The following is a 23,914-nucleotide window of genomic DNA, read 5'->3' on the forward strand; positions in this document are numbered from 1 at the left end:
TAATGGGAGGCGCGACGGAGAAGTTTATCCGGGTCCTAATGCTCCGCCTTTCCCTGCCCAGCTCGCCGCTGTTCAGGATGCTGAAACGGGGAACTACATCCGCGGTCGCTAGTCCCCGGGGGACGGGGGGAGGATAGGCGGAGCGGTTCCATCCGGGGCCTCGGAGCTTGGTCACTGTGGGAAGGGAAGGAAGAGCGGCTCCATCCGGGTCTTAGCGATGCTGTCCTGACAGGAATCCGACCAGGGAGGGGCTGACTTCGAGGGAAGCCTGCTGCGCGAGGAGAAACAGAGCCGGCCGCGGGCAGATTGCGGAAGCCTTGGCGGAGCCGCCACCTCCTGCTGCGCCCGGTCCCCGGCTCACGCGCGCAGGTAGGGCCCGGCCCCGCTTGAGCAACAACAGCCGCTGTCTCCGCCGAGCGTCCCGTGCAACGCCACTGGTCCGAGCTGCAGGCAGGGCCTCCCTTGGGCAGCGGCCTAGCCACACACCTCTCACGCCCTCTTAAGGATCGCCCCTCCCGACGGCCTTGCCCCTGCCAGAGGCACCGAGAGCCGTCCGTCTTCTTAAGGCTGGGTGTGGAGCCTTTCTGCGAGCGGAGGCCTCTCCTGCTTTCGCCACCCCCTCGGTGAGGAGAGGCCCGGGAGCGGCTGGGGGAAGCAGGGGTAGGCGCTGGGGTGGAGCGTTTCGCTTGCTGCTGCTATTCCCAATGGGGGGAGGGCGTGCGAACGACCAGTGTTAGTGGATTGGCAGAACAGCTCTCTGCGGGAAGGGGCGCCTAGTAAACCCCCCAGGACAGGTGCCCGAGATCTCTTGTATAAGGGAAGGGTAGAAAAAACTACAGAGGGGGAGGCGCACACACAGCGCGCAGGGCACTGGTGTTCGTGGTCCAGGTGTTCTGGGATACTGGAATTTGTTTCCCGCAGTCTTTTTCGTTAAGATACCTCAAAAAGTCATACAAAGGGTTGAAAGCAAGATGTGGTCCGTACAGCCCTTTGAAGAATGGTTTCTTGGTAAAAATAAAATCACATTTGAAGAATAAAATTTTAGGTTGCTATAAAAAGTGAATGTGCAGGTCTTATAGAAGAGGATGCTTGCCAGACAATTTTTTTCCCCTTGTCCCTAGCTTGGATACTCTTTTCACAGATTTTCTTTCCATATATTGTGGACCACGTGTCATCTTTATAACTCTCTATAAATCAGACTAAAGAGTGATAGAGGGAGGGAGAGGCAGTGTAGACTACTGTGAAGAGCAATGGACTGGGACTCAGGAAATTCGAGATTCAGATTCCAAGCTCTGCTGCTGGGTGACCTCCCACTGCCTTCATTTCCCTATCTTTAAAATGGAAATGGGAGTCTGCAAGTGAAAAATGCTATATCTAAACTAGAAATTAATATTATCAAACCCCATTTCCTTGTCAAAGGTTCTGTGCCAATCTTCCTTTAAGAGAGAGGCCATATTATTTTTTATAGGAACATAGGAGTTGCTTTATTTAATCAAACCAGTGGTTTAGGTAGGCCATTGTTCTCCATGTGACAGCAGTTGTTAGCAGATGTGCAAGAACTGTGAAGCAGGCAACTATGAAACAAACTGTTAATGGGAAGTTTCTTATTAATCCCCTCAGAAGAAAGCTTATGTCCTGAAGCATTAGTGGTCTATATTGCTCTAAAGCTGTGGGTTTTTTGAGTGCTTTTTTAAAAAAAATCCCATCTAATGTGACAGTGAATATTCTCGGTATTTATATAAATATCTAATCCTTTTTTGAATTTTGAATCCTTCTAAGCTGTTGGTCTCTATATTAGTATTAACATTTTTAAAAGACTGCAAATGAATACAGTTCTTTACAGAACAGAAAAAGATATAGCCTCAAAGGGCTTACAGATATAAATATACAAATCATAGTAGATTTCCAGTCCAGTGTTTTTTATAATTTAGCCAACATAAAACCAAAGTTTAATTTCAAATTAACTTGTAAGTGTTGTATTTCATTTGCAATTCAAATACCTGTTAAATGTAGCAATTTGTTAAAATTAGGTTGGAACCTGTAGTTTTATTACAGCTTTTCTTTAAATGTGTTTTTTATGGAAACCTTTAAAATTTGGATTAATTATGTGAGACTTTGCTTTTTAAACCACTTTTGTGTACTTGTATAGCACAAATGAACAAATTCAGTGTAGTTGCAACTGATACAGCTGTAGTTATTCTGAGACAGTTATTCGCTGTGGTCTTGTGGGAAATGGTGATTCAGAATGTTATGCTTATAAGAAGCATACGGAATTTTTTTTTAAAGGGAATAAGGCAATACGCCTTTAAGCGTTAACATCAGTATATGCTTTTATTTACACACACACACACACACAGACACACAGTTTTGCAGCTAGATTGTATAGTTACCAGTTTTTAGTGTTGCTTTGTCAGTTCCAGTGGCCAGCTGAAATTGCACAGGAGGGAGGGGAGCCAGGCCTTTGTTGAACGCCTTCGAAGCTTTGATGTTGATGCAGAATGAACCCAAAGTCCCATGGCAATACACCCTTTTTTTTTATAAGAAGAAGTTTTATTACAAGTCTTTGGACCTTGCTGTGTTACACTGGAGCTGTTAATTACAAGGTAGTTAAGGTTGCTATTAATTAGCATTATTTGGGTTGTTACTGGGACAATTTGCAGTTGATTTTTTCTTTTTATTTTTTTTTCTTTTTGCTTTATTTTTTATTTTGTTTTTGGGGTGTATGCCTTTGCTTTGAGGTCGTCAATTTGCCACCTGGGTGATTCTGATGATAAAGCTGATGCCTCTCTACTCCTTCACTCCCTTCTTGACTATTTGGTCCAGCTATCTTTTTTTAATTAATTATCACACTTTTTTTACTTACATACCAAACAGTAAATAAGGCAGTAATTACAGCCATAAAACTTTTATACTTTTAAGAACAATTATTAACACAATTAGGAAAGAATAAACTTAGAACAATTTCTTCTTACTAATTTAAGGAGTACATTTTATTTTTTTTATTTTTACTAATTTGAAGCTAGCAAAATGGAGTATAAAGCAAAATAGAGTACAATTTACTTAAGACAGTTTTTCCCTATTAGGATTTTGGCCTACAAGAATGTTGCACTCTGTATTCCTGAGAGAATTCTGCGCCTAAAAATTATGCACACAATATTTTAAAATTCTGCAAACTGTATTTGTCAGTAAATAAATGTGGCTCCAGCATGGCAGTGGGGAGCACAGGGCACTGGCTGCATTGAGATGGGAGATCACCCTGAAGCCCCCACCTCCACCAGTATAGAGACTCGGCAGTGAGGCTGCAGCTGACCCTGACGCAGTGCAAGGACTGGCCCTGCCCCAGAAACACCCCCGACGCCCTGCCTCTCTGTGCCAGGTGCACTAGGTGTGCATGAGCAGGCTCAGCCCAGCAGTATCCAAGTGTGGGGGGATCCGGGTGTGGGGTGAGAGGTTTCTGTGTGGGGTGATCTGGGTGTGGGCAGCTCAGTGGGACACCTGAATGCACACAGGCTCATTGGGGGGGTTCAGGGGCAGGAGCAATGGGAATCTGCAGGGGATGCAGTTGAAGGTGGTTGGGGCTGGTTGGGGAGGGGCGGTTCTGGGTGTGGGGAGATAGGGCTCAGCACGGGGGTCTGGGTGTGGGAGGCTTGGGGTGGATCTGGGTGCTGGGGGAGTGGCACTTGATGGGGTGGGGGTCCAGGTGCAGTTGGTTGGGGCTCAGTGGGGTGGGGGTCTGGGTGTGGGGGGTTTGTCGGAGGGGTTCGGGTGTAGTGGGGTGTGGCTTGTCAGGGTGAGGGTTCGATGGACCTCCTTAACGGGGGAGCCCCAGCTACTGCCGAGGGGATGCCGCATGCCAAGCTCCCACTTCCCCCTGCAATTCCGCTATCCCCTTTTCTTCTCCATCTTCCTCTGCTCACTCCCACATTCCCCTCCCCCTGCCCTATTCCACCCCCCCTTTCTTCCCCACTGCCTCTTCTACCCAGCCCCACTGCAGGCACTCATTGCTGTACAGAATAGAAAACAGGAAGCCTCCCAGCACACAGAAGGGGAGCACAACTGTCACTAGGACCCAGGAGGCGGCGTTGAGCTGCAGAATCAGTAGAGCAGAGACACAGCCTCCTTCAGCTGGGCAGCTCTGCACTTGCAGAATGAGGGGGGGCAGAGGCATGTAACCCCCTGTGCACCCCCATGCCCCATCTCTGTTTGGAAGGGGGGGCAATCCTCTAATGGTTGCCCTCTTACCCCCCCTCACCCCAAGCACAGCTTCGTTTGCTTCCCTGCCGTTTTCCATAGGGAAACACAGGAGATCCGCGGGAGGGGTGGGTATTTTTGGCAGGTACACAGTCCCACAGAATTTCCCCAGGAGTAACTCTGAGTCAATGCTGAACTCCTCTATGGCATTAGGGAGCACAGTTCTCTGTTGGAAGGGGACTGTATTTCTAATGAGGCTTACAGCTGATAATTTGGTTCTTCAAAAATCACATGGTAGTTTTTGTAGAAATATTAACTTGTATGGGTGATGTGCAGGACATACGTTCCACTTTTTTAATTGCAGAATGTAAAAATAACCAAACATACAGCTCTAAGGATTTGACTACACAGGATATTACTGCAGGGCAAGACAGGGTGTGACTACAATGCAGTAGCTTGCTGCACAGCCGTGGCCCACCTATAGGCGTTACAGTACTATAGTGCACTAAAAATAGTGCACTAAAAATTCAATCTCTCTGGTCACGCAATCACAGACATGAAGGTCGCTATCTTAAAGAATTAAGCCGTCAGGAACACTATCCCCGATAATGTCACGGCTAACCTGGTGGCTGAACTTTGTGACTTTGTCCTTACCCATAACTATTTCACATTTGGGGACAATGTATACCTTCAGATCAGCGGCACTGCTATGGGTACCCGCATGGCCCCACAGTATGCCAACATTTTTATGGCTGATTTAGAACAACGCTTCCTCAGCTCTCGTCCCCTAAAGCCCCTACTCTACTTGCGCTATATTGATGACATCTTCATCATCTGGACCCATGGAAAAGAAGCCCTTGAGGAATTCCACCATGATTTCAACAATTTCCATCCCACCACCAACCTCAGCCTGGTCCAGTCCACACAAGAGATCCACTTCCTGGACACTACAGTGCTAATAAACAATGGTCACATAAACACCACCCTATACCGGAAACCTACTGACCGCTATTCCTACCTGCATGCCTCCAGCTTTCACCCTGACCACACCACACAATCCATCGTCTACAGCCAAGCTCTGCGATACAACCGCATTTGCTCCAACCCCTCAGACAGAGACAAACACCTACAAGATCTCTGTCAAGCTTTCTTACAACTACAATACCCACCTGCGGAAGTAAAGAAACAGATTGATAGAGCCAGAAGAGTTCCCAGAAGTTACCTACTACAGGACAGGCCTAACAAAGGAAATAACAGAACGCCACTAGCCGTCACCTTCAGCCCCCAACTAAAACCCCTCCAACGCATTATTAAGGATCTACAACCTATCCTAAAGGATGACCCAACACTCTCACAAATCTTGGGAGACAGGCCAGTCCTTGCCTACAGACAGCCCCGCAACCTGAAGCAAATACTCACCAACAACCACATACCACACAACAGAACCACTAACCCAGGAACTTATCCTTGCAACAAAGCCCGTTGCCAATTGTGCCCACATATCTATTCAGGGGACACCATCACAGGGCCTAATAACATCAGCCACACTATCAGAGGCTCGTTCACCTGCACATCCACCAATGTGATTTATGCCATCATGTGCCAGCAATGCCCCTCTGCCATGTACATTGGTCAAACTGGACAGTCTCTACGTAAAAGAATAAATGGACACAAATCAGATGTCAAGAATTATAACATTCATAAACCAGTCGGAGAACACTTCAATCTCTCTGGTCACGCAATCACAGACATGAAGGTCGCTATCTTAAAACAAAAAAACTTCAAATCCAGACTCCAGCGAGAAACTGCTGAATTGGAATTCATTTGCAAATTGGATACTATTAATTTAGGCTTAAATAGAGACTGGGAGTGGCTAAGTCATTATGCAAGGTAGCCTATTTCCTCTTGTTTTTTCCTACCCCCCCCCCCCCCCGATGTTCTGGTTTAACTTGGATTTAAACTTGGAGAGTGGCCAGTTTGGATGAGCTATTACCAGCAGGAGAGTGAGTTTGTGTGTGTATGGGGGTGGGTTTTTGGAGGGGGGTGAGGGAGTGAGAGAACCTGGATTTGTGCAGGAAATGGCCTAACTTCATTATCATGCACATTGTGTAAAGAGTTGTCACTTTGGATGGGCTATCACCAGCAGGAGAGTGAATTTGTGTGGGGGGGTGGAGGGTGAGAAAACCTGGATTTGTGCTGGAAATGGCTTTTAGATAAGCTATTACCAGCAGGACAGTGGGGTGGGAGGAGGTATTGTTTCATATTCTCTGTGTATATATAAAGTCTGCTGCAGTTTCCACGGTATGCATCTGATGAAGTGAGCTGTAGCTCACGAAAGCTCATGCTCAAATAAATTCGTTAGTCTCTAAGGTGCCACAAGTACTCCTTTTCTTTTTGCGAATACAGACTAACACGGCTGTTACTCTGAAACCTAAAAATTCTTTAGTGTGCTTTTAGGTAAGATGATGATAGGTGTCTGTGCAATCATCAGGAATAGAACGTATATTAGAGTTTTAAGTTTTGTAATGCTTGTATTCTGTAATTGAAATTATATACCAATAAACAAAAATTTAAGAGAATAAATGTTTCCTTCCTAAATTTCAGTAGGATTGGATATTGTTCTTCACTTTGTATCCTAAGCTGCGATGTAGTGTCTCCATGCACTGTTTAATAGCTACTGGGTTCCATCCCAGATAAGGCCATAGGTGGATGAAATTGTATGTAGTTTGAAAATGAGATTTATAAATTCCTTTAGGAACTTTCTGTATAAAAGGTACTATATATGCCTATAAGTCTTCACAGTGGATAAAATTATGCTCTGTAAATAAGGAAGGTTCATGTACATGTTTTAAAAAAATACAAAAGACTAAAAATAACAATATGTACCAATAACATTGAAAAATCATTAAAATTTAATGTGATCAGTGTAAATCATGATTTTAAAATGTTTAAATTAGTTTTTAAAAATTTGAATCAATATTTTAATTGAAATTAAGTTTTAACTTTATGTTTTTAGTTTGCATCATCAGCATCTATTCCTAATCTTTCTGCTATTGGCAGGAATCGTACATTCTTGAGCCTACAAGTCCTGCTAATAATCACTTGGTAGCCAAGATGAGTACCTGTGAGTATTATTTGGCTCAGTAAGTGTGGTTTTTCTTGTTACAAAGTAGCTATCCCAACATAGTAGGACTTGCATTGATGTTGGTGTCAGAGTAACTAAGGTGGTAGAATTCTTGACTTGAGCCAGAATGTCATTGCTTTGAGTCTTGCACCAAGACTTGGATTCAAATGCAGTCCAATAGTAAAGAGAGAAGTAAAGTCCTTTAAAATGAAATATTAAATGGACACTTGCCAGTATCTTTGGCTGTCCAAGAGGAAATTCGTGATTATGATACTTAACTTTTATTTTTTAAATTAAAAATAATGGATAATCTGTTTGTATTGATATTTGGATGGCCAGAGCTATGTGCAAGTGGTTGCTGAGCATATATTATTAAATTTGACCAAAGAGTCACTGCGCTACTAGCATCTAATTGTTTTGGAATAGATAAATTGAGTGGGAAAGGTGCTATTTATATTTCTGGGGGAATTCTGTGCCAAAAATTTAAAAGCTTGGTTATGAATTTGAAGGGTTGTTGGGTATGGTTGGGAAAAGTATGGAACAGGGTTTTTTTGGTGCAGGGAGGGATTCTTAGGGAGCATCCCTCATGCAGACCCTGGCTGACCCCTAGCCTCTCCCATTCAGTCAGGCACATCTGCCCCTCTCCCTATGTGTCCTTGCACTCCCCTGTCTACATTTGTCCCTTCTTCCCCACTCAGGCACCCTCCTCCCCCCATCCACATGTGTCCCTGCACTTCCTCTCAGCCACCCCACTTCCCCTGTCTCTATATGGCCCTGCACCCTGACTTCCATTTAGCCCCTGGCTCAATGTTGTCACCCCACTAGCTCTTGTGCCCCCACCCCAGTCTGTCCCCCACTAGCCCTTCTGAACCCCAGTCTGCTACTCCCCCAGCAGCCCCATATGCCCTGCTCCATCTGTCCCTTATGGCCTGTGCCTCTTCACCTGGCCCTGCAGCAGGGTACTGTGAGATGGTATACATTGCCCCTCCCTCTCCACGGCTGCTCTGGCTCAGAGGCGGCTGCCCTCTCTTCTGGTGCCACAGCAGCCCCTGGTGGGCAAAAAGGTAACCAAATAAATTTGTTAGTCTCTAAGGTGCCACAAGGATTGCTGATACAGACTAACACTGCTACCCCTCTGAAACCTGCCCAAGAGGAAAATCTGCAAAAGCCACCTGAAGGGAAGGGAAGGCAAGGCAAGGCAAGGCGGGGGGCGGGTGGAGTCCAGACTGAGACAGGGGTTCAGTCTGAAAAGGAATATAACTGGAACTCTGAACCACAGAAACTTTGCAACCTGCCTGCAACAACATCTAGGGTGAGAAATACTATTTGTAACCAATTTCTTTAGTGAAACTAGCTTAGTTTGTGTGTTTGATTTCATTTGCTGAGTAATCTGCTTTGTTCTGTTTTACCACTTAAAATCTGCCTTTTATAGTTAATAAAATTTGTTTTGTTTATTATTAAACCCAGTTTCCGTAATTTCTAATTGTGGGGGCAAGAAGTGTGCACACCTCTTTCCACGCTCGGGGGAGGGGGCAAATTTCACTATATATCTTTAGATCTGCATTCCAAGGGAGGTGGACATCTGAGTGCTGGAGCAAGTCCCTTAAACTGAATCTTCCTAGAGCTGATCTGCAGCTGGGTGTGGCCCTGCCTTTGTGTGAATTAGAGGAGGCTTTAATAACCAGGCTCAGCAAGACAGGTTAAAGGGGGCCTATGCTTCAGAACAGGTAGATTCAGTAGTGTCTCCGCCCATCAGGTGGCTTCCCAAGGGGTCCAACCCATCACAATACAGAATTACAGAAAAGTGCAGGTACTTACAACACAGGGTAAAATCACCCCATAGATTTCACACACAGGATTCTGATTACTGAGAGTCACAATCTCTTTCACATCCCATTTGTATTATTACTGAGATGTTCAGGTTAGTGTTCTATACCAAAATCTTTCTACATTTGGAAGAAAATCTTTGTAGTTAGTTAATTGACTCTATTAATCTCTTGTGTAACACTTGACTTCAAAGATTAATGTAGCCCAGTATTTTGAAAGTATGATGTAACTATAGCTGCCATATGGCAAATCATACTACTTCATACATGTTGGAATATCATGTGTTTCAGATATCAAAACACTTTTTGTTGCAAAACAATTAGATGCACCCAATTTAGCTAACACTTGGTATTTTCAGGGTATCTGGCCTGTCTCAGAAGTCAGTGTGTGTTTTAAAGTTAGAGTTTGGTTGCAAGCAGTTTTTGAATGGAGAGCTGTTGACCTTTAAAAGAAAGTTGCACATATTTGCTTTGAAAACTCACAGTGAGAAATACTTCTTGGAAATTTTATATGAAAATAACAGGTGAATAAAATTACCATTCCTAATCCAGTTGCTGGCACCTCACTGCTTCAGAAAAAAACTCTAGCAGAGTAGGGATACAATGAGACCGCAACTCTTTCTTTAACTCTTTCCCTTGAAATTCCTGGATAGGGTGTGTGTATATCTCATCACATGTAGGGGGTAGAATACTGGCTCTCTTCAGTCTGTGAGATCTCTATCCAAAGTAGGAATAGAATTAATAAATGTTGATTATGTTTTTAACTAAAATGCTTTTAAACACTAATAGAGTTTAACACCTGTAAAAATGTGTGAGCTAGTCATGATTAGTTACCACAGGATGTGACAGTGCCTCATCTTTTTTTACTCCCAAAAGAATAGGTCTGTGATCTTCTGTACTTAAAATTGATGCAGCAAAGTACTTTGCAGAGAAGCTAATATATTTGTTCTTTTCTGTTTCTCCTTTTACTCTCTAGTAATCGAGAAGATACTCTGACACTCAAAGGATTGTTCTTTCTGATACTTAGTAGCCCAAGACATAACATGCAAGTTCTATATCTTCAAATTTCCTCTTAGGTCTTCTAATTTCCACCTTATGTTTCATTTGTTATGATATATGATTCTTTCTTTTGGCTATACTACAACTGGATTTTTACTTCTCAAAAAATAACTTTTTACCTTAAGTTTAACCATATACATTTTATGGCCTTGCATCTTATTTTGGTTAGGAATAAGAATATGGTATGCCTACAGATGATATTATGTTAGTTCTCTGTGTAGCAGTGTGTAAACAAGACCTGAAAGGTTTGGGATGTATTTTGTTTCTCTTTCTCTCTTTGCTTGTGAGCTTTCTCAGTTTGCATCTGAAAGGACAAGAGTGTTTGAATCTTTATTAAAGATGGAATTTGTCTTCATTATTTGTCAGGTGTTTCATTTAAATAGATGATAACCAAAATAAACAAAATACACAGTTTTTTTGTTTTGTTTTTAAGTCTAGGACTCTCTAGCATTCTGAGTTGCTCAAGTTTCCTACCTTTATCAAATGCAGTGTCTTCATTCAGCCTTCCAGCAAATAATGGGGGGGACAAGATATGATAAATTTTAATAAAAAAAAAATCTTTTATAACCAAAAGAGCACAAACACCCTTCTTCCCTTGGCAGGTCACCTTTAACTAGCCTGTATGCTGATTCTAAGGAATTTAAATTTTCATCTTTGGGATTAAGTTTCTTTCTAATTAGCTTGAATTTAAAAAATCCCCCTTCATAAAGTTTAGTATCATTTTGCTAGTTTTAGGTACAATCTGTCCCACAGAAATTCAGGACCTAGCTGCTCTGGAAGACTTTCCTGCCTGGAGAACTAGTAAAATGCTGACATCACTCAGAAAAGGGTTTTTAGTCAGACTGCTTATGGCTTTTTTTTTTTTTTTTTAATCAACACTTACTTAACTTCAGTGACTAACATTTTGGATAAAGAATGTATTTGAATATTGAGTACTTCTGCCCCTTCAGTTAAGCTGTTAGAGCTCACAATAAAAATGCTTTGAGACCACCAGCAAACTTGGGGGAAATTAAAACCAAACTTGATATCCCTGTTTGAAGCAAACCCTTTTCACAACTTGTTTATATGTTACATCAAAGCCAAAGAGGGCATAAACCCAATTTTTAAATATGTTCCTTGAAGATGCCCTTTAGTAACTTAAGCGCTTACTGGACTATGTTATTGCTGTTCTGAACTATGTTTAATGTAAATCTAGAAGGGGCAAGGGGAGAAGGCATTACAGATATGATGTACTCATTTGGCTACAGATGTAAGAGGAGGAAATGTTACAAGCCAAAAAATCCAATATAGTTCAACATTTATTTGTAGTAAAATTGTACTCTTTCTTTTTTAACAGGCTTCCTGAAACTCTTAAGCAATGGATGAAGATGCAAATCAAATGCAGCCCTTGAATGACAAGCAGGTGCTGAACTCGGAAGGTGGATATGTATGGCAGGTCACAGATATGAATCGACTCCACCGTTTCTTATGTTTTGGTTCAGAAGGTGGTACTTACTACATCAAGGAGCAGAAACTGGGCTTTGAAAATGCTGAAGTTTTAATAAGACTGATTGAAGATGGCAAAGGTTGTGATGTGGTACAGGAAATAAAGACGTTCAGCCAAGAAGGCAGGGCAGCAAAACAGGAGCCCATGCTTTTTGCTCTTGCAATTTGTTCACAGTGCTCTGATGCAAAAACAAAACAAGCAGCATTTAAGGCTGTTTCTGAAGTCTGCCGCATACCAACTCATCTGTTTACTTTCATCCAGTTTAAAAAGGATCTGAAGGTGGGCATGAAGTGTGGCATGTGGGGCCGTGCCCTGAGAAAAGCTGTTGCAGACTGGTACAATGGAAAGAATGGCCTGGCTGTTGCTTTAGCAGTTACAAAATATAAACAAAGAAATGGTTGGTCTCATAAAGATCTGCTGAGGTTGTCCCACCTAAAACCTGCCAGTGAAGGTAACAGTAATGTTTTATTGACCTTGAGACTGGACTAGTTAAGAAAATATGGTATATCAGATATTATATTAAACCTTTCATTTCTAGCATACGTCTGTCCTGGAAGTTTAAAGGTCTTGATGGAGTAGTGGTCTCTCAGCATCCATGTATCCTGTAGGTTAAACTTTAGAAATAATACAGAAGTTGATAGCTTGAAAATATGGTCTGTTTATCTTGACTCTTTAAGAATAAATGTGGTCTTTGGTTATTTTTTGTGACTCCTGTCAAGAGATGGCTGAATAATTCTTTCAAATCATTTAGTTATTTTTTTTCCCCAGAAGTTGGCAAATACATTTATTTTTTCATTATTCAACCAGATCTGTTGTTTCCTCATTATTTTTGACCTTTGGTCACAGTTTTATGTTTCTCCTCAAATATAATCTATTTTTATATCTTAAAAAATGCAGATTACTTCAAAATGTTTTAATGCTTTGTAGTGTGTTGGGGTAACTGAAATATTTATACATAGCACATTGACAGTCATCTTTTCATTAAATGTTCTGACTAGTTTTATCCCCTTATTTTTCACAACACTGTTCTTGCTGTGGCACAGGGTAGGGGAAAAAAACATTGTAAAGAAAACTACCTGTATTAAGTTTCAGCCTTCCAAAGGGAGATGATACAGTGAATAAAATAAAATAAATCTTGGAAAGTATTCTGAATTGTGCAGCCTAATGTATATGACTGTAGTGTTCTAACTTAGACCCACTCTATTGGTAGCTGGCTAGCAGTTCTGGGAATGAAACCATAGTTAAAAGCATCCGTCTAATCAACTCTCCTGCCAGACTTACTGAACTCTCTGATACCTGGGTCATAATCCTGAATGGAAAATATTTTTGTCTTTTCATAGGACTTGCTGTAGTTACTAAGTATATCACCAAGGGGTGGAAGGAAGTCCAGGAGGCATATAAAGACAAGGAATTTTCTTCTGAGACTGAAAAATTGTTAAAATATCTGGAGGCTGTGGAGAAAGTGAAACACACGAAAGATGAATTGGAAGTTATTCATTTGATAGAAGAGTATAGGTTAGTTAGGGAGCATCTCCAGACAAACCATTTGAAATCTAAAGAGGTGGGTATGTGTATGTAAATATTAACGTCTTGCATCAAATGACTAGTGTCCTTTTAAAATTCGTCTTGTATATCTTGACGAGTTTGGATTGCTGAAAATGTATTTTTATCCAAATGGAACTCTTAAAGCGAGTTTTAAAACATTAATAAGTAGTTAATCAACATGATGAAGTTCTCTGTATAATTCTGACACTTTAAAATACATTGTTTGCATATTTTGCTTGATGTTTTGTGTATACGAGAGACAGAGTCTCTCTCTCTCTCTCTCTCTCTCATCAAATTAAAATATTATCTTTTTCCCCCCTTTCCATATATTACTGTCACAGGTGTGGAAGGCATTGTTGCAGGAGATGCCCATTACAGCAATGTTGAGGAACCTAGGAAAGATGACTGCAAATTCAGTACTTGAACCAGCAAGCCCAGAAGTAGCAATAGTGTGTGAAAGACTGAGAAATGAGAAATTGTTAAAAAAGGTAAGAACTGTTTTCACTACTCAGTGCTTTTACTTCTGATATGATTCTCTTCCTAAATTGCATTTCTTAAAAACTTCAGAAGTGTATGTATTTTCTTTGATGAAAAATGTTTAGGTGTACTTTGACATAGTTAAATCCAATTACATACAATAATTGCTAATCAAAGATAACCTTTTTATGTGAAAGTTCTTTCTTACTACTCTGCAGTTGACTCTGCTTTGCTTATGAACCCGGATTCAGGAAAGCACTTGAGCATGTAGTTAACTTTAAGTATTTGACTAAGTGTTTTCCTGAGTTGGAGCCATGGAGAATTTCATTTGCTGGTCTCATGCATTAATGTTATAACTTAAGCATTCTCATGCACTGCTTTAGTAATCAATTGAACGTGATTTTCTGAAGCTACTCCAATAGTGGGGTAAAAGTGCAGCAGTTGCTGTTTCAGAGTTTGGTTGGATGCTGCTATATAATTAGAAATACTTTATAATTTATGAATTTCTGAAATTTTAATATTATTGTTAATGGAAAAGTATAGGTATAGCAGAAGCCTGGGAATGGAGTGGAAGAGCAGCCTGGTGTACTTTCTCCTTTCTCAGGGGCCTGAAAATTGAAGGAGCAGAAATGAGATTGTGAGGGTATCGCCTCACTCCTAAGGATCCCTGAGGAAACTAGGAAAGCAAGTGGAGGAGACGTGCATAGAGCCAAGACAGGAAGGGAAGACAAAGCATGATAAGTGGGGAAGAGACACTTTTCCCCCCACACCCTGTTACTGTCTGAGCCTTTTGAGGCACTTGGTGAGAAAATGAAGGAAGAAAGTGGGTTGGTCCTTGCCACAATGATGGATGAGTCACTTGGACTTCAGCAGGAGGCAGAGAAGGCATATGGCTCCTTCCCTGGGCATTCCATGGACTGGGGATGATGCAGAGAAGACTGCAATCAGGGAATCTTCATTTTCCAGGATCTTCTCCAAGAGGCCCACAGAAGAGCAGAAGCCTGTCAGAAGAAAGGGTCTCCTCTTTTCCAGATCCCTCTAAAAAGCTTACAGCATCAGAACTGGCAAGGAAAGGAGTGACCAAAAGAGGGGAGGAGCTATTATGAAAGAGGGGAGAAGGTGTGTACATGTTTAGATCTGTTGGACCTGCACAGTTCCTTGCTGGCACAAGCAAGCTACATAAACACCACTTAGGGAGAACAAAATGAGGGAAAAATAAATTAGTAAAGCAAAATAAAAAACAGTGGCTAAACTACGTAACAGACAATAGACTGGTGGTCCCCAAACTGTGGGGCGCAACCCCTATGGGGGAACATTCAGGGGGGCACATCAGGGCCCAAGTCAGCCCCCACAGGGGGCAGGGAGGGAGCGCCACCCAGCCCTGCTTTGGCCCCAGTTCTGCTCTGACCCTGCTTCCAGCCACCCTCAGTCTTGGCCCTCAACCACGGCTCCACACCCAGCCGCAGCCCGGCCGCAGCTCTGCTCCCAGCCCCCAGCTGCGGTCCCAGCCTCGGCCCCCTTACCCCTGTCCGCATAGCCTGAATGCTGCTTCAGGAGGCGTGGGTGTGGACACGAACAAGGAGGAGAATGACCCTGAAAAGTTCGGGGACCACTCCAATAGGCTAACACAGGACTTTTCCAAAAAAGTCAGTTTCAAATAACTGAATTTGGCAGCGTACTTTCATATTTAATACATAAAAGTGACAACTTTTCAATTTTGAAAAAGGATTTCTTTTTTCCACTTAGCTCTGAGATGGAACCCTATTTAAGTGCTATAGTAGGTCAACTTAAAAGAAATCTCTTTCGGTTATTAAGATGGAAGATTTGAGGGACAGAATACAGTCCTGTTAAGAATTCTCCAAGTTAGAAGATTCCCAGGCAAAGGTCTCCTCCCCCCCCTCCCCCCGCCTTTTGTTATTACTTTGAATTGTTGATGTTTTCATCTTACACTAGATTGGTCTAAAAGTATTTGTGTTGATTTTTTTTTTTTTTGGATCTGTTGTACAGTTGACCATAAGATTTTTGTTGGCTTGTTTGCGAACAAGTTTGGATGGGTGGAGCTGCTGCTGTTTGATTCTGTTCTTTTAAAAAAAATTCTAAAGGTGTTTATGGGCAACTTCAGCTCTGACCCAAGCACTCATGTAGGGTGCTGCGGGGATTGATATTGTCACTTCTTTGATGAATGTGTATATGATTGTTGGGAGGGTTAGTGAAGAGACATAGGCTGCAATGCAGTCAGTAGGTTTATGACACCCTACTCTACATCTCCATTGCATCTGATCCAGCTGGAGAAGTGGAACAACTTACCTAATGCTTTGATTAACTTAGGGCATGGATGAGAGCTAGCTGGCTGCAAATTAATCCAGAGAAAATTGAGTTTATGTTGGTGGGCACCCTCATACCCGTGCCCCTCACAGAGGGAGTATCACTGCAATTTGTAAAACAGATGACAATATGATGCTATTGTTAGATCCTGGGATGCGCCTGGGTGCTTGAGTGGAGATTTTTCATCTGTGCCTGATCAAAAGAGTGCAATTTTGTGTATGTTTTGTGAGAGAGAGAGAGGACCTTGGTGCCACAATTATCCATGCTTTTGTTAACTCTCAAGATTAGACTGCTTTAATGCACTGTGCACAGGGTACACATTAGGACTATTTGGAAGCTGAAGGTAGTGTGAATGCTGCAGTCTGCTTATTAAGTGGAGTTGCACGTTGGGAGCACTTCAGACCAGTGCTGTGTGATCTGCACTGATTCCAGTAAGCTTCTGGGTGGAATTCCAAGTGTTGGTTATAACTATAAAGCCTTAAATGTGTGGGTACCTGATTAGCTGAGTGATTCATGCCATGGTATACTGCCACAGTTGAGATTAGCAGAGGCAGTGGATCTGGAGTTCTCTCCCAGAGAGAGCTACTGGGAAAAAAAATTCTGTGGTAAGTCCTTGAATTTTTTTTAAGTTGCTTCACCCTCCCTCCCTGATTTTCCGGAGCCCAGACTTGTTAACCTTTGGGGCATACTGTAAAGCTCATTGTGAAGTTTCTGGGGGTTCCCTCTAATAATTTTATATTCTGTATCGGCCTGGTTGTTGGGTTATTGTTTGCTGTATGACTACATTGGTTTAACTCAATTGAGCTGTCTGCAATGTAGGTCGGAAGGAGAAGAATCACTCAATATAGCCATTTATCAGCAAACACTTAAGAGTTTGTAAGGGACGATGCCAAAACTATTGGACTTAATTATTTTGTCTCTGGCCTATGGCCACCCTGTGAAACTGGTTTCAACAGGAATGGCTCAGACCTTCCAGGCACAGGAGAACAAAGAACTCTAGAAGGTTTTAAAAAGGAGACCTAAGCAAGGAACCAGACTGAAACTAGCCTTAGACTCAGGAATCTATTGTGGTGTCTGGAGAAGCTAGGCTTACGTAGGTCGCCATCATGAAATGGTGGGAATTTAGTTAAGATAGACGTGTGTAGACTGTTTGTTTTAAAATAATTTTTCTCTAAAGCTTTGTTCCTACTGCTAAATAAAAAATACTTTTGTTTTTAAGAAGGTTGTTGGTCACTGCATATCACTGGTTTTTGAAGGGTAATTGTACCCAGGTCAAGGTCTAAGAGTGGGAGAATTGCTAAGTTCCACCCTGAGTCAAATAAAGGTATGAGGCCGAACAGCTGAGGAGGGTGCACTCAGACCAGAAAGGGGACGGAGGTGCAAGCAGCTCCATAACCTTCTTTTCTCTCTTTAAGTATGTTGTTGTTAAGGGATGTGGGGACTAAAGTGGATATATTTGTGCGTAGCCATTTGTTTTTATTTTCTTGTGATTTTTAATTTATGAAATAAGTGGACGGAGTACTAGATAAGTGCCTATAATTGTATTTTAAAAATGTGAAGAAACAATAAAATAAGGCAGATAATTGCAACTGCAGAGAGAGAATGTAATTTGTAGTTAATATTTGCAGCAATAATTGAACTTCTTTGTATTTTAAATGTATTTTTAAAGCATGTTTTGTTTATAGGCTCGAATACATCCATTCCATGTTTTGGTTGCATTAGAAACCTACAAAACAGGACATGGAAACCGGGGAAAACTTCGGTGGCTTCCTGATAAAGACATTTTAGAAGCTCTTGATGCCTCTTTTTACAAAACATTCAAGGTAATGGTCTGTTTAACTATCATGTTGTAGATCTCTGCTAGAGAAGTCATAAACCTGGCTTTGCAAATATCTGGAGTGATTTAAAGCAGAGTAAGCAATAAGATAGACGAGTATTCTTACTTACTGAGGTTGAGGTTGGTCCTAAAATTCTGTCCAAGTATGATGGGGTGGACTAGGCCCAAAGGCCCCCTGCTGGAGGCCTCAGGATTCTGCCATACCCATTCCCAGAAAGGAGCAGTGAAGTGGTCCTCCAAGAGGCCTAGAATGGTTGCAAGGAAGCATCCAATCAGGCATCAGGAGGGCCATAAAAGAGGAGGTGAAGAACAAAGCAATAGTTAGCTGGTGCTTGGAGCTGGAGAAGAAAAGACTGCATGTCTGGCTGGAAGAGCAGCAGGACCACGGACAATCTGCTGGCAGGGACCAGGGGAAGGAGAGGCTTCTGGCTGGCTGCTAGGACTGAGCTAAAGACAGTTTGCTAGCAGGGCCCCAGGGAGCAATGAAGGAGCTCTTGGCTGGCTGCTACTGAGTAGGGAGTGAGCCTGGGGAGGGCCGCAGGAAGATAGTGTTTCCAGGGAGGAAGCCCTGGGGATACGGTCCCATAACCGGGTCGGGATTACTTAAAGACTGAGCCTGGACAGGGCTAGAGAAACACCACCAATGGGGTACTGAGATAGACCCTGGTGGACTGTATACCCCAGAAGGGGTTTGTTCTTGTTCACATGCAGATAGTGTGAGAGACTCGGTAAGAGGGCTGAGTCACTAGAAAAACTGCCTAAGAACCACTGAAAGGGGTCACCAAAACTGAAAGGATGCAGACACATCCAACCAGAAGGGGCACTTACAAGAGGTGGGAGCGGACCTTGTTACATCAAGACTATTAAAGGACTTTTTGCTTACTGCCTTAATTCTTTTTCTTATAGTGCAAGTGGGTCTGTTTCCAACTACCCAGTGCATTGTTAGTGGGTTTTTTAAACCTAGATGGCCCAAAATGGGTGGTGGTTTTGTTTTTTTGTTTAAGCGTAGCCTAATGTTGGGAGTAGGGTGACCAGATGTCCTGATTTTATAGGGACAGTACTGATTTTGGGGGCTTTTTCTTACAGAGGCACCTATTACCACCCACCTCTGATCCTGATTTTTTTTTTTTTTTTTTTACTTGCTATCTGGTCACCCGAGTTGGGGGGAGGGAGGTTGTTTATTTTAAATTTAGGGACAGACTTCTTGCTGTCCATTTTGTTAGCCATGTCTAATCATGAGATGTAGTCAGCTTTAAAGAACTTTATGATCTGTGATATAAATGTGCCTTTCTGATAAGCATTGTTAATAGCTGAAATGTTTAGGGGAGAAGTATTCTCCCCATAATTGAATTTTCCCCACATTTATTTAGGCACCTTAAACTATAGTGTCCTTTTAACTTTTGTAGCTATCCATCTTTGTTAAAAAGCATTGGCACAAAATAAAAATATATTACTAAATCATGTTATGAAATTATTACGTAATAAAGTTGTCTTTCATCAGCTGTTAGCATTCCACTTTGTAAAACACAGTATGATGATGATTTCAGATAACGAGCAGTTTCAGCTGCGGAATATATGAACAATGAAGCTAAGCATGAAAGTGATGATTTTGATGAGTTAACCAAAACACTCAGTTAGCTAGTTAGTTTTTGGTTTTGGTTGGTTGGATTGTTTGTTTTTTCCCTTGGGTGTTAGGGCCTTTCCTGAATATAGAATATTATGAAGTCAAGACTGCATTTTATTGCCACATTTTTGTGTCCATTTACTTTCAGATATTTATGCACCAGTTAATTAGTTCTATAATTACACTAGTTACTAATCTACCGTTCATGGAAAAAAATCCTCGTAAATGTTGAAGTAAGCTGTGTGTAATTCTTAAAAGGTTACATTGTGTTGTAAGGTCTGTCACTAATATTTTGAAGTCATAGTACTTTTGCATTTAAACAATACCAAAATAATTGTTTGGCTAAATTGAATTCAGCTGCTGGTAGTATGGTTAGTTTCATTTGTCCCATGAGAGAACTTCATGTGGATTTGGTGGTTTAGAGGGAGGTACTTTTCTGACAATTTTTTGTAATGAATCCATGGGCAATTGTTTTAAGAGATGCAGTCTTTCAGATAAAATGAAAAATGGGGGTCCTGACCACTTGTCTTGAAATCTTAATTGATGACATTTTTTACCTGAGCCAGGGTTATTATTTAATCTCCTTTTTGGCAAGATTTAAACATGGGTAACTTCTTCCTGTCAAGCTAAATTCCCATTTACTTTGACAGCTCAAGTTGCTCTTTTCCTCCTAAAACTTATTGTGTAGTTTTTACTTGTATAGGATTGGCTCTGTATTTCAGAGCTTGGTAAAGTTATCCATTTTTATAAAAGGCTCTGCAAATCATTTTAGAAATCTTTTGCATGAGAGGCATTATGTAAATGTAATGTGTAACATAGTATTGAATTTTTGTAGCAAAGGTTTAGTAATTGTTTAAAAAATTAATATTGTGTCAAAAGAGAGGGGGAATTCACTCGATTTATTTAACTGCTTTTAAATATACTCTCCTGGGAGACGGAATTGAAGATAAATCAGTATTTTGAGATTTTTATATATATGGGTTTTTTTCTCTCATTTGTTTAGACAGTGGAACCAACAGGAAAGCGTTTCTTGCTTGCAGTTGATGTCAGTGCTTCCATGACACAAAAAGTTTTGGGCAGTGTGCTCAATGCTAGTACAGTTGCTGCAGCAATGAGTATGGTAAGAAATGGATCTTTTCTTGTAGCGATCCAGAATTCTTTAGGCTTGATTATTTAGAACACTAAGTCAGTATTGTACTGCTCTTCTGGCACAAAGATGCCTTCAAGATGCCACTAGAGGATTCCTTAAGCATGGTGAAACCTGTGAGTGGCATAGGGCCACCAAAAGTAGCTTCTGTGCCAACCCCCTCCTGGCTTCTGGCATAGAAGATATGGCTAGGATACCCTTAAGCATGGTTGCTAGAAAGGCCCCTGGAGACTGTTGGTAACCAGAATCAATAAGAGCAGCCTGAATACTAGGCTGGTACCCAACATCTATTAGAAGAGTCTTCAGGCTGCTTTTATTTGCTCTATCGGAAAACACTTAAAATCACTTTCCTTGAAGCACAATGCAGACTGAGTTGAAAGAGATTTGGGAAAATATTAATACATGAATCCATCTCATCAAGCCATGCTTTGAGGAATGTATTCACTCATGTGGAATTTTAATTTAGAAAGGATGATAATGTTTTAAATTGTGAGGAAAATACATACTTTTTTCCTTTTTAGGTTTTAAAATTACTTTGCAGGGGATTAGTAATTTAGGAAAATACTTCAGTGCACATTTCAAATAGCAGTCAATTTGTTTTTAAAGTTTAAACTTTAAAATGAAATTACTTGTGCTTTTTAAATTTCAGGAATATAGAAAAATAGAAATGTACCATGTTCAAAATGTAGTCTGTTTCCTATAACAGAAAGGAAGGAAAGAGAGAGAGAACAGAAAAAATTCAAACTTTGCATCTGGAAACTAAAAATTAAGGTTTTTTTATTATAGTGATTAGGTCCATTAGTTCATCTTGGATTGCTGCAATATTTAGGCACTCTAGGATAACACTGCAAATTAAGGGTAGAGTTGAAACATTAACTTCACTTTTCGGGGGTCAGTCATATCTGTATTACTTTAATTTGATGCTTTGTGTTTTCAGTAGAAAATATGTTGAATTATCACAAAACAAACTGCAGATAATTTCAAAGTGACATAATTTAAAATACTTGACCTAATTCCCCGAAACCTTATTTTTCTCTCAGGTTGTTGCACGCACAGAGAAAGATTCCAATATTGTTGCCTTTTCACATGAAATGGTCCCCTGTCCAGTGACGAAAGACATGACATTACCTCAAGTATTAGTGAAAATGTATGAAGTATGTGAACACTTTTAGTTTTGTTGTACTGTAGCTACTGTATAATTCTGATAAATCTATTGCCAAAAATTAAGACATAATTTGGGTCATTTAGTATTTGCATTCTAATTTTTGCTTTCTAATATTTGCTTTCTAATTAATCCTCATTGCGAATTTATTATACGTTTTAGTAAAATCTTCTTCTTGTTTTTCCTTTCTTAATATATCTGATTTCTTCTGAAAAGCTATGTCGAGAAAATCCTATTACTTTACTATCTGAATAGTTCTACACTTCATTTTAGAGAAGTGATATTGGCACGTAATCTCATAAACTTAAAAAAATGGATGAGCATACAATAAATTCTGTAAGACAATATGGTGTAATTTTTTTTGTAATGTTACCAAAGAAGCTTCTGCATATAGTGCTTAAAGTACTTTACATTTTCAAAGTAACTGTATAAAGAATCATCTTTATATCTTCAATTCTGCATAGCCACTGCAATGTTCTAATTCATACTTTTCATTGCTGTTAACTTGTGCTTTACAACAGTACGTGCCATAAAATTTATCAGTTTCTTGGAAATAAACTCCTCTGGTGACTTATCCAAAGCCCATTGCAGTTGGATAAGACTCCAGTTGACATCAATGGTTAGGTTAGCCTCCGATTACAGTATTGAATAAAAAAGGCCAAAATCCAAGGCCCAGTCCTACAATTCGATGAGCACGGGTAGACTTGTGCACCCATGTAGAACTCCATGGACTTCAGTGGACATCCATGTTGCATTGCAGGATGGGGCCTGCTGAATTTATCGTCATAACTAAGTTGTAAGGGAAAAACTTCACTGTCTTTCTGCTATCAGACTTTTCTTAATTACTAAACTTATTAATTTTCCCTTTATGTTGCTACTCCTTATTTTTCTGTATGTTTTCAATTTTGTTGGCACTGGCCAATTTAGTTGAAGGGTAAAGACTGCAGTTCATATTCTTGAGGTATCATATTTCCTCTACGTCTATCTCACACCAACTCAAGTTAAACATAGGTTTTTAAGGCTAAATTCAATGTATTGAGTTGCTTGTAAGCTATACTTGAGTCCCTTAGGGTCCCCCCACCCCCCAAAGAAAAACCATCCTCAGAGAAATTTACGTTCAGTTTATACATAATTGCTCACAAATTCTTTTTGACTACTTTCTAAATATCTATCTAGAGCTGGCTGAAACTTGGAATTTCCAGTTTGTGGGAACTTTCAATCTTTTGACATTTGAAATTTTTATATAGCAATTTCAGTATTTTGAAATTTGGTTTCATTTCCGGTAGCAATGAAACCCAATTTTTAGAAATTTCTCACAAACTGAAAATTCTTGGGGTTGGGGGGGGGTGAAATTTGTTTTGGAGACAATACATTGTGATTCCCAGAGGAAATATGCTTTTTGGGACCCAGTAGCTACTGACTAAACTTGACATGATTCTTGTTTAGTTTCACTGTTGGAATCCTACCTGTAGTTCATCAAAGGTTCCTCAAACCCAATATCTTTCAACAAAACACTTCAGGTTTGATAAATCTGCATTTTCTGACAAAAACCCTGTATCACTGGAATATTTTCAACCAGCTCTATACATAAACATCATTGTTTTTAAATACCTTGAATTTATAGAGGCTATCAAATGGCAGTGTTTTACCTATTTTTTATTTATAAAATATATTTTGATACATTTATGTTCAATGTTTCTAATGCAATTAATGTCAAAGAAAGAGTAATCTATTGAATGCTTCATGGTAGATACAAGTAGGAAAACTGTTAACTCTCATGTCCTTCTTTGTACTATTCAATTTCAGGGCCACGTTGCTGTTGGATAGTTAATCATAGCTAGTAATATGAAAGGATAATATTTATAAGATATCACTATAATACTTCCAGATTTTATGGTGAAGTGCCCTATACAGTTCTCAATAATATTCTTGTGTATTTTTAGATTCCAATGGGTGCTACTGATTGTTCTCTTCCAATGATATGGGCTCAAAAAACACACACAGCTGCTGATATCTTTATTGTGTTCACTGATAATGAGACCTTTGCTGGATATATTCATCCTGCAGTTGCTCTAAAGGAGTACAGAGAGGTAAATAACCTTCTGATAATA

The 23,914-nt window shown here is 40.6% G+C and overlaps 2 protein-coding genes across 8 annotated transcripts in view; one reads left to right on the top strand and one right to left on the bottom strand.

The window, feature by feature from the left end:
- The window catches only part of RO60 (Ro60, Y RNA binding protein), a 26,123-nt gene continuing 2,209 nt past the window's right edge, over positions 1 to 23,914 (top strand). The window contains exons 1-10 of one of the 7 annotated variants that reach the window (XM_077824410.1): positions 7 to 369; positions 7,252 to 7,315; positions 10,118 to 10,186; positions 11,537 to 12,137; positions 13,027 to 13,247; positions 13,573 to 13,719; positions 17,719 to 17,856; positions 20,498 to 20,614; positions 21,682 to 21,795; positions 23,747 to 23,893. In XM_077824410.1, the coding sequence (XP_077680536.1) occupies positions 11,558 to 12,137; positions 13,027 to 13,247; positions 13,573 to 13,719; positions 17,719 to 17,856; positions 20,498 to 20,614; positions 21,682 to 21,795; positions 23,747 to 23,893 (1,464 nt within the window). In that variant the 5' untranslated portion in view covers positions 7 to 369; positions 7,252 to 7,315; positions 10,118 to 10,186; positions 11,537 to 11,557. Of the gene's footprint in view, positions 624 to 7,251; positions 7,316 to 8,400; positions 8,628 to 10,117; positions 10,187 to 11,536; positions 12,138 to 13,026; positions 13,248 to 13,572; positions 13,720 to 17,718; positions 17,857 to 20,497; positions 20,615 to 21,681; positions 21,796 to 23,746; positions 23,894 to 23,914 lie in introns of those variants that run through there. The other 6 variants (XM_077824407.1, XM_077824405.1, XR_013346872.1 and 3 more) reach the window with 6 other exon arrangements.
- GLRX2 (glutaredoxin 2) overlaps positions 21,305 to 23,914 on the bottom strand; it is a 26,770-nt gene continuing 24,160 nt past the window's right edge. Inside the window, exon 5 of the mRNA XM_077824421.1 lies at positions 21,305 to 21,338. Within this exon, the coding sequence (XP_077680547.1) occupies positions 21,320 to 21,338 (19 nt within the window). The 3' untranslated portion in view covers positions 21,305 to 21,319. The remainder of the gene's footprint in view (positions 21,339 to 23,914) is intronic.

Source organism: Eretmochelys imbricata, chromosome 8 (genome assembly GCF_965152235.1).
Source record: "Eretmochelys imbricata isolate rEreImb1 chromosome 8, rEreImb1.hap1, whole genome shotgun sequence".
NCBI classification, from domain to species: Eukaryota; Metazoa; Chordata; order Testudines; family Cheloniidae; genus Eretmochelys; species Eretmochelys imbricata.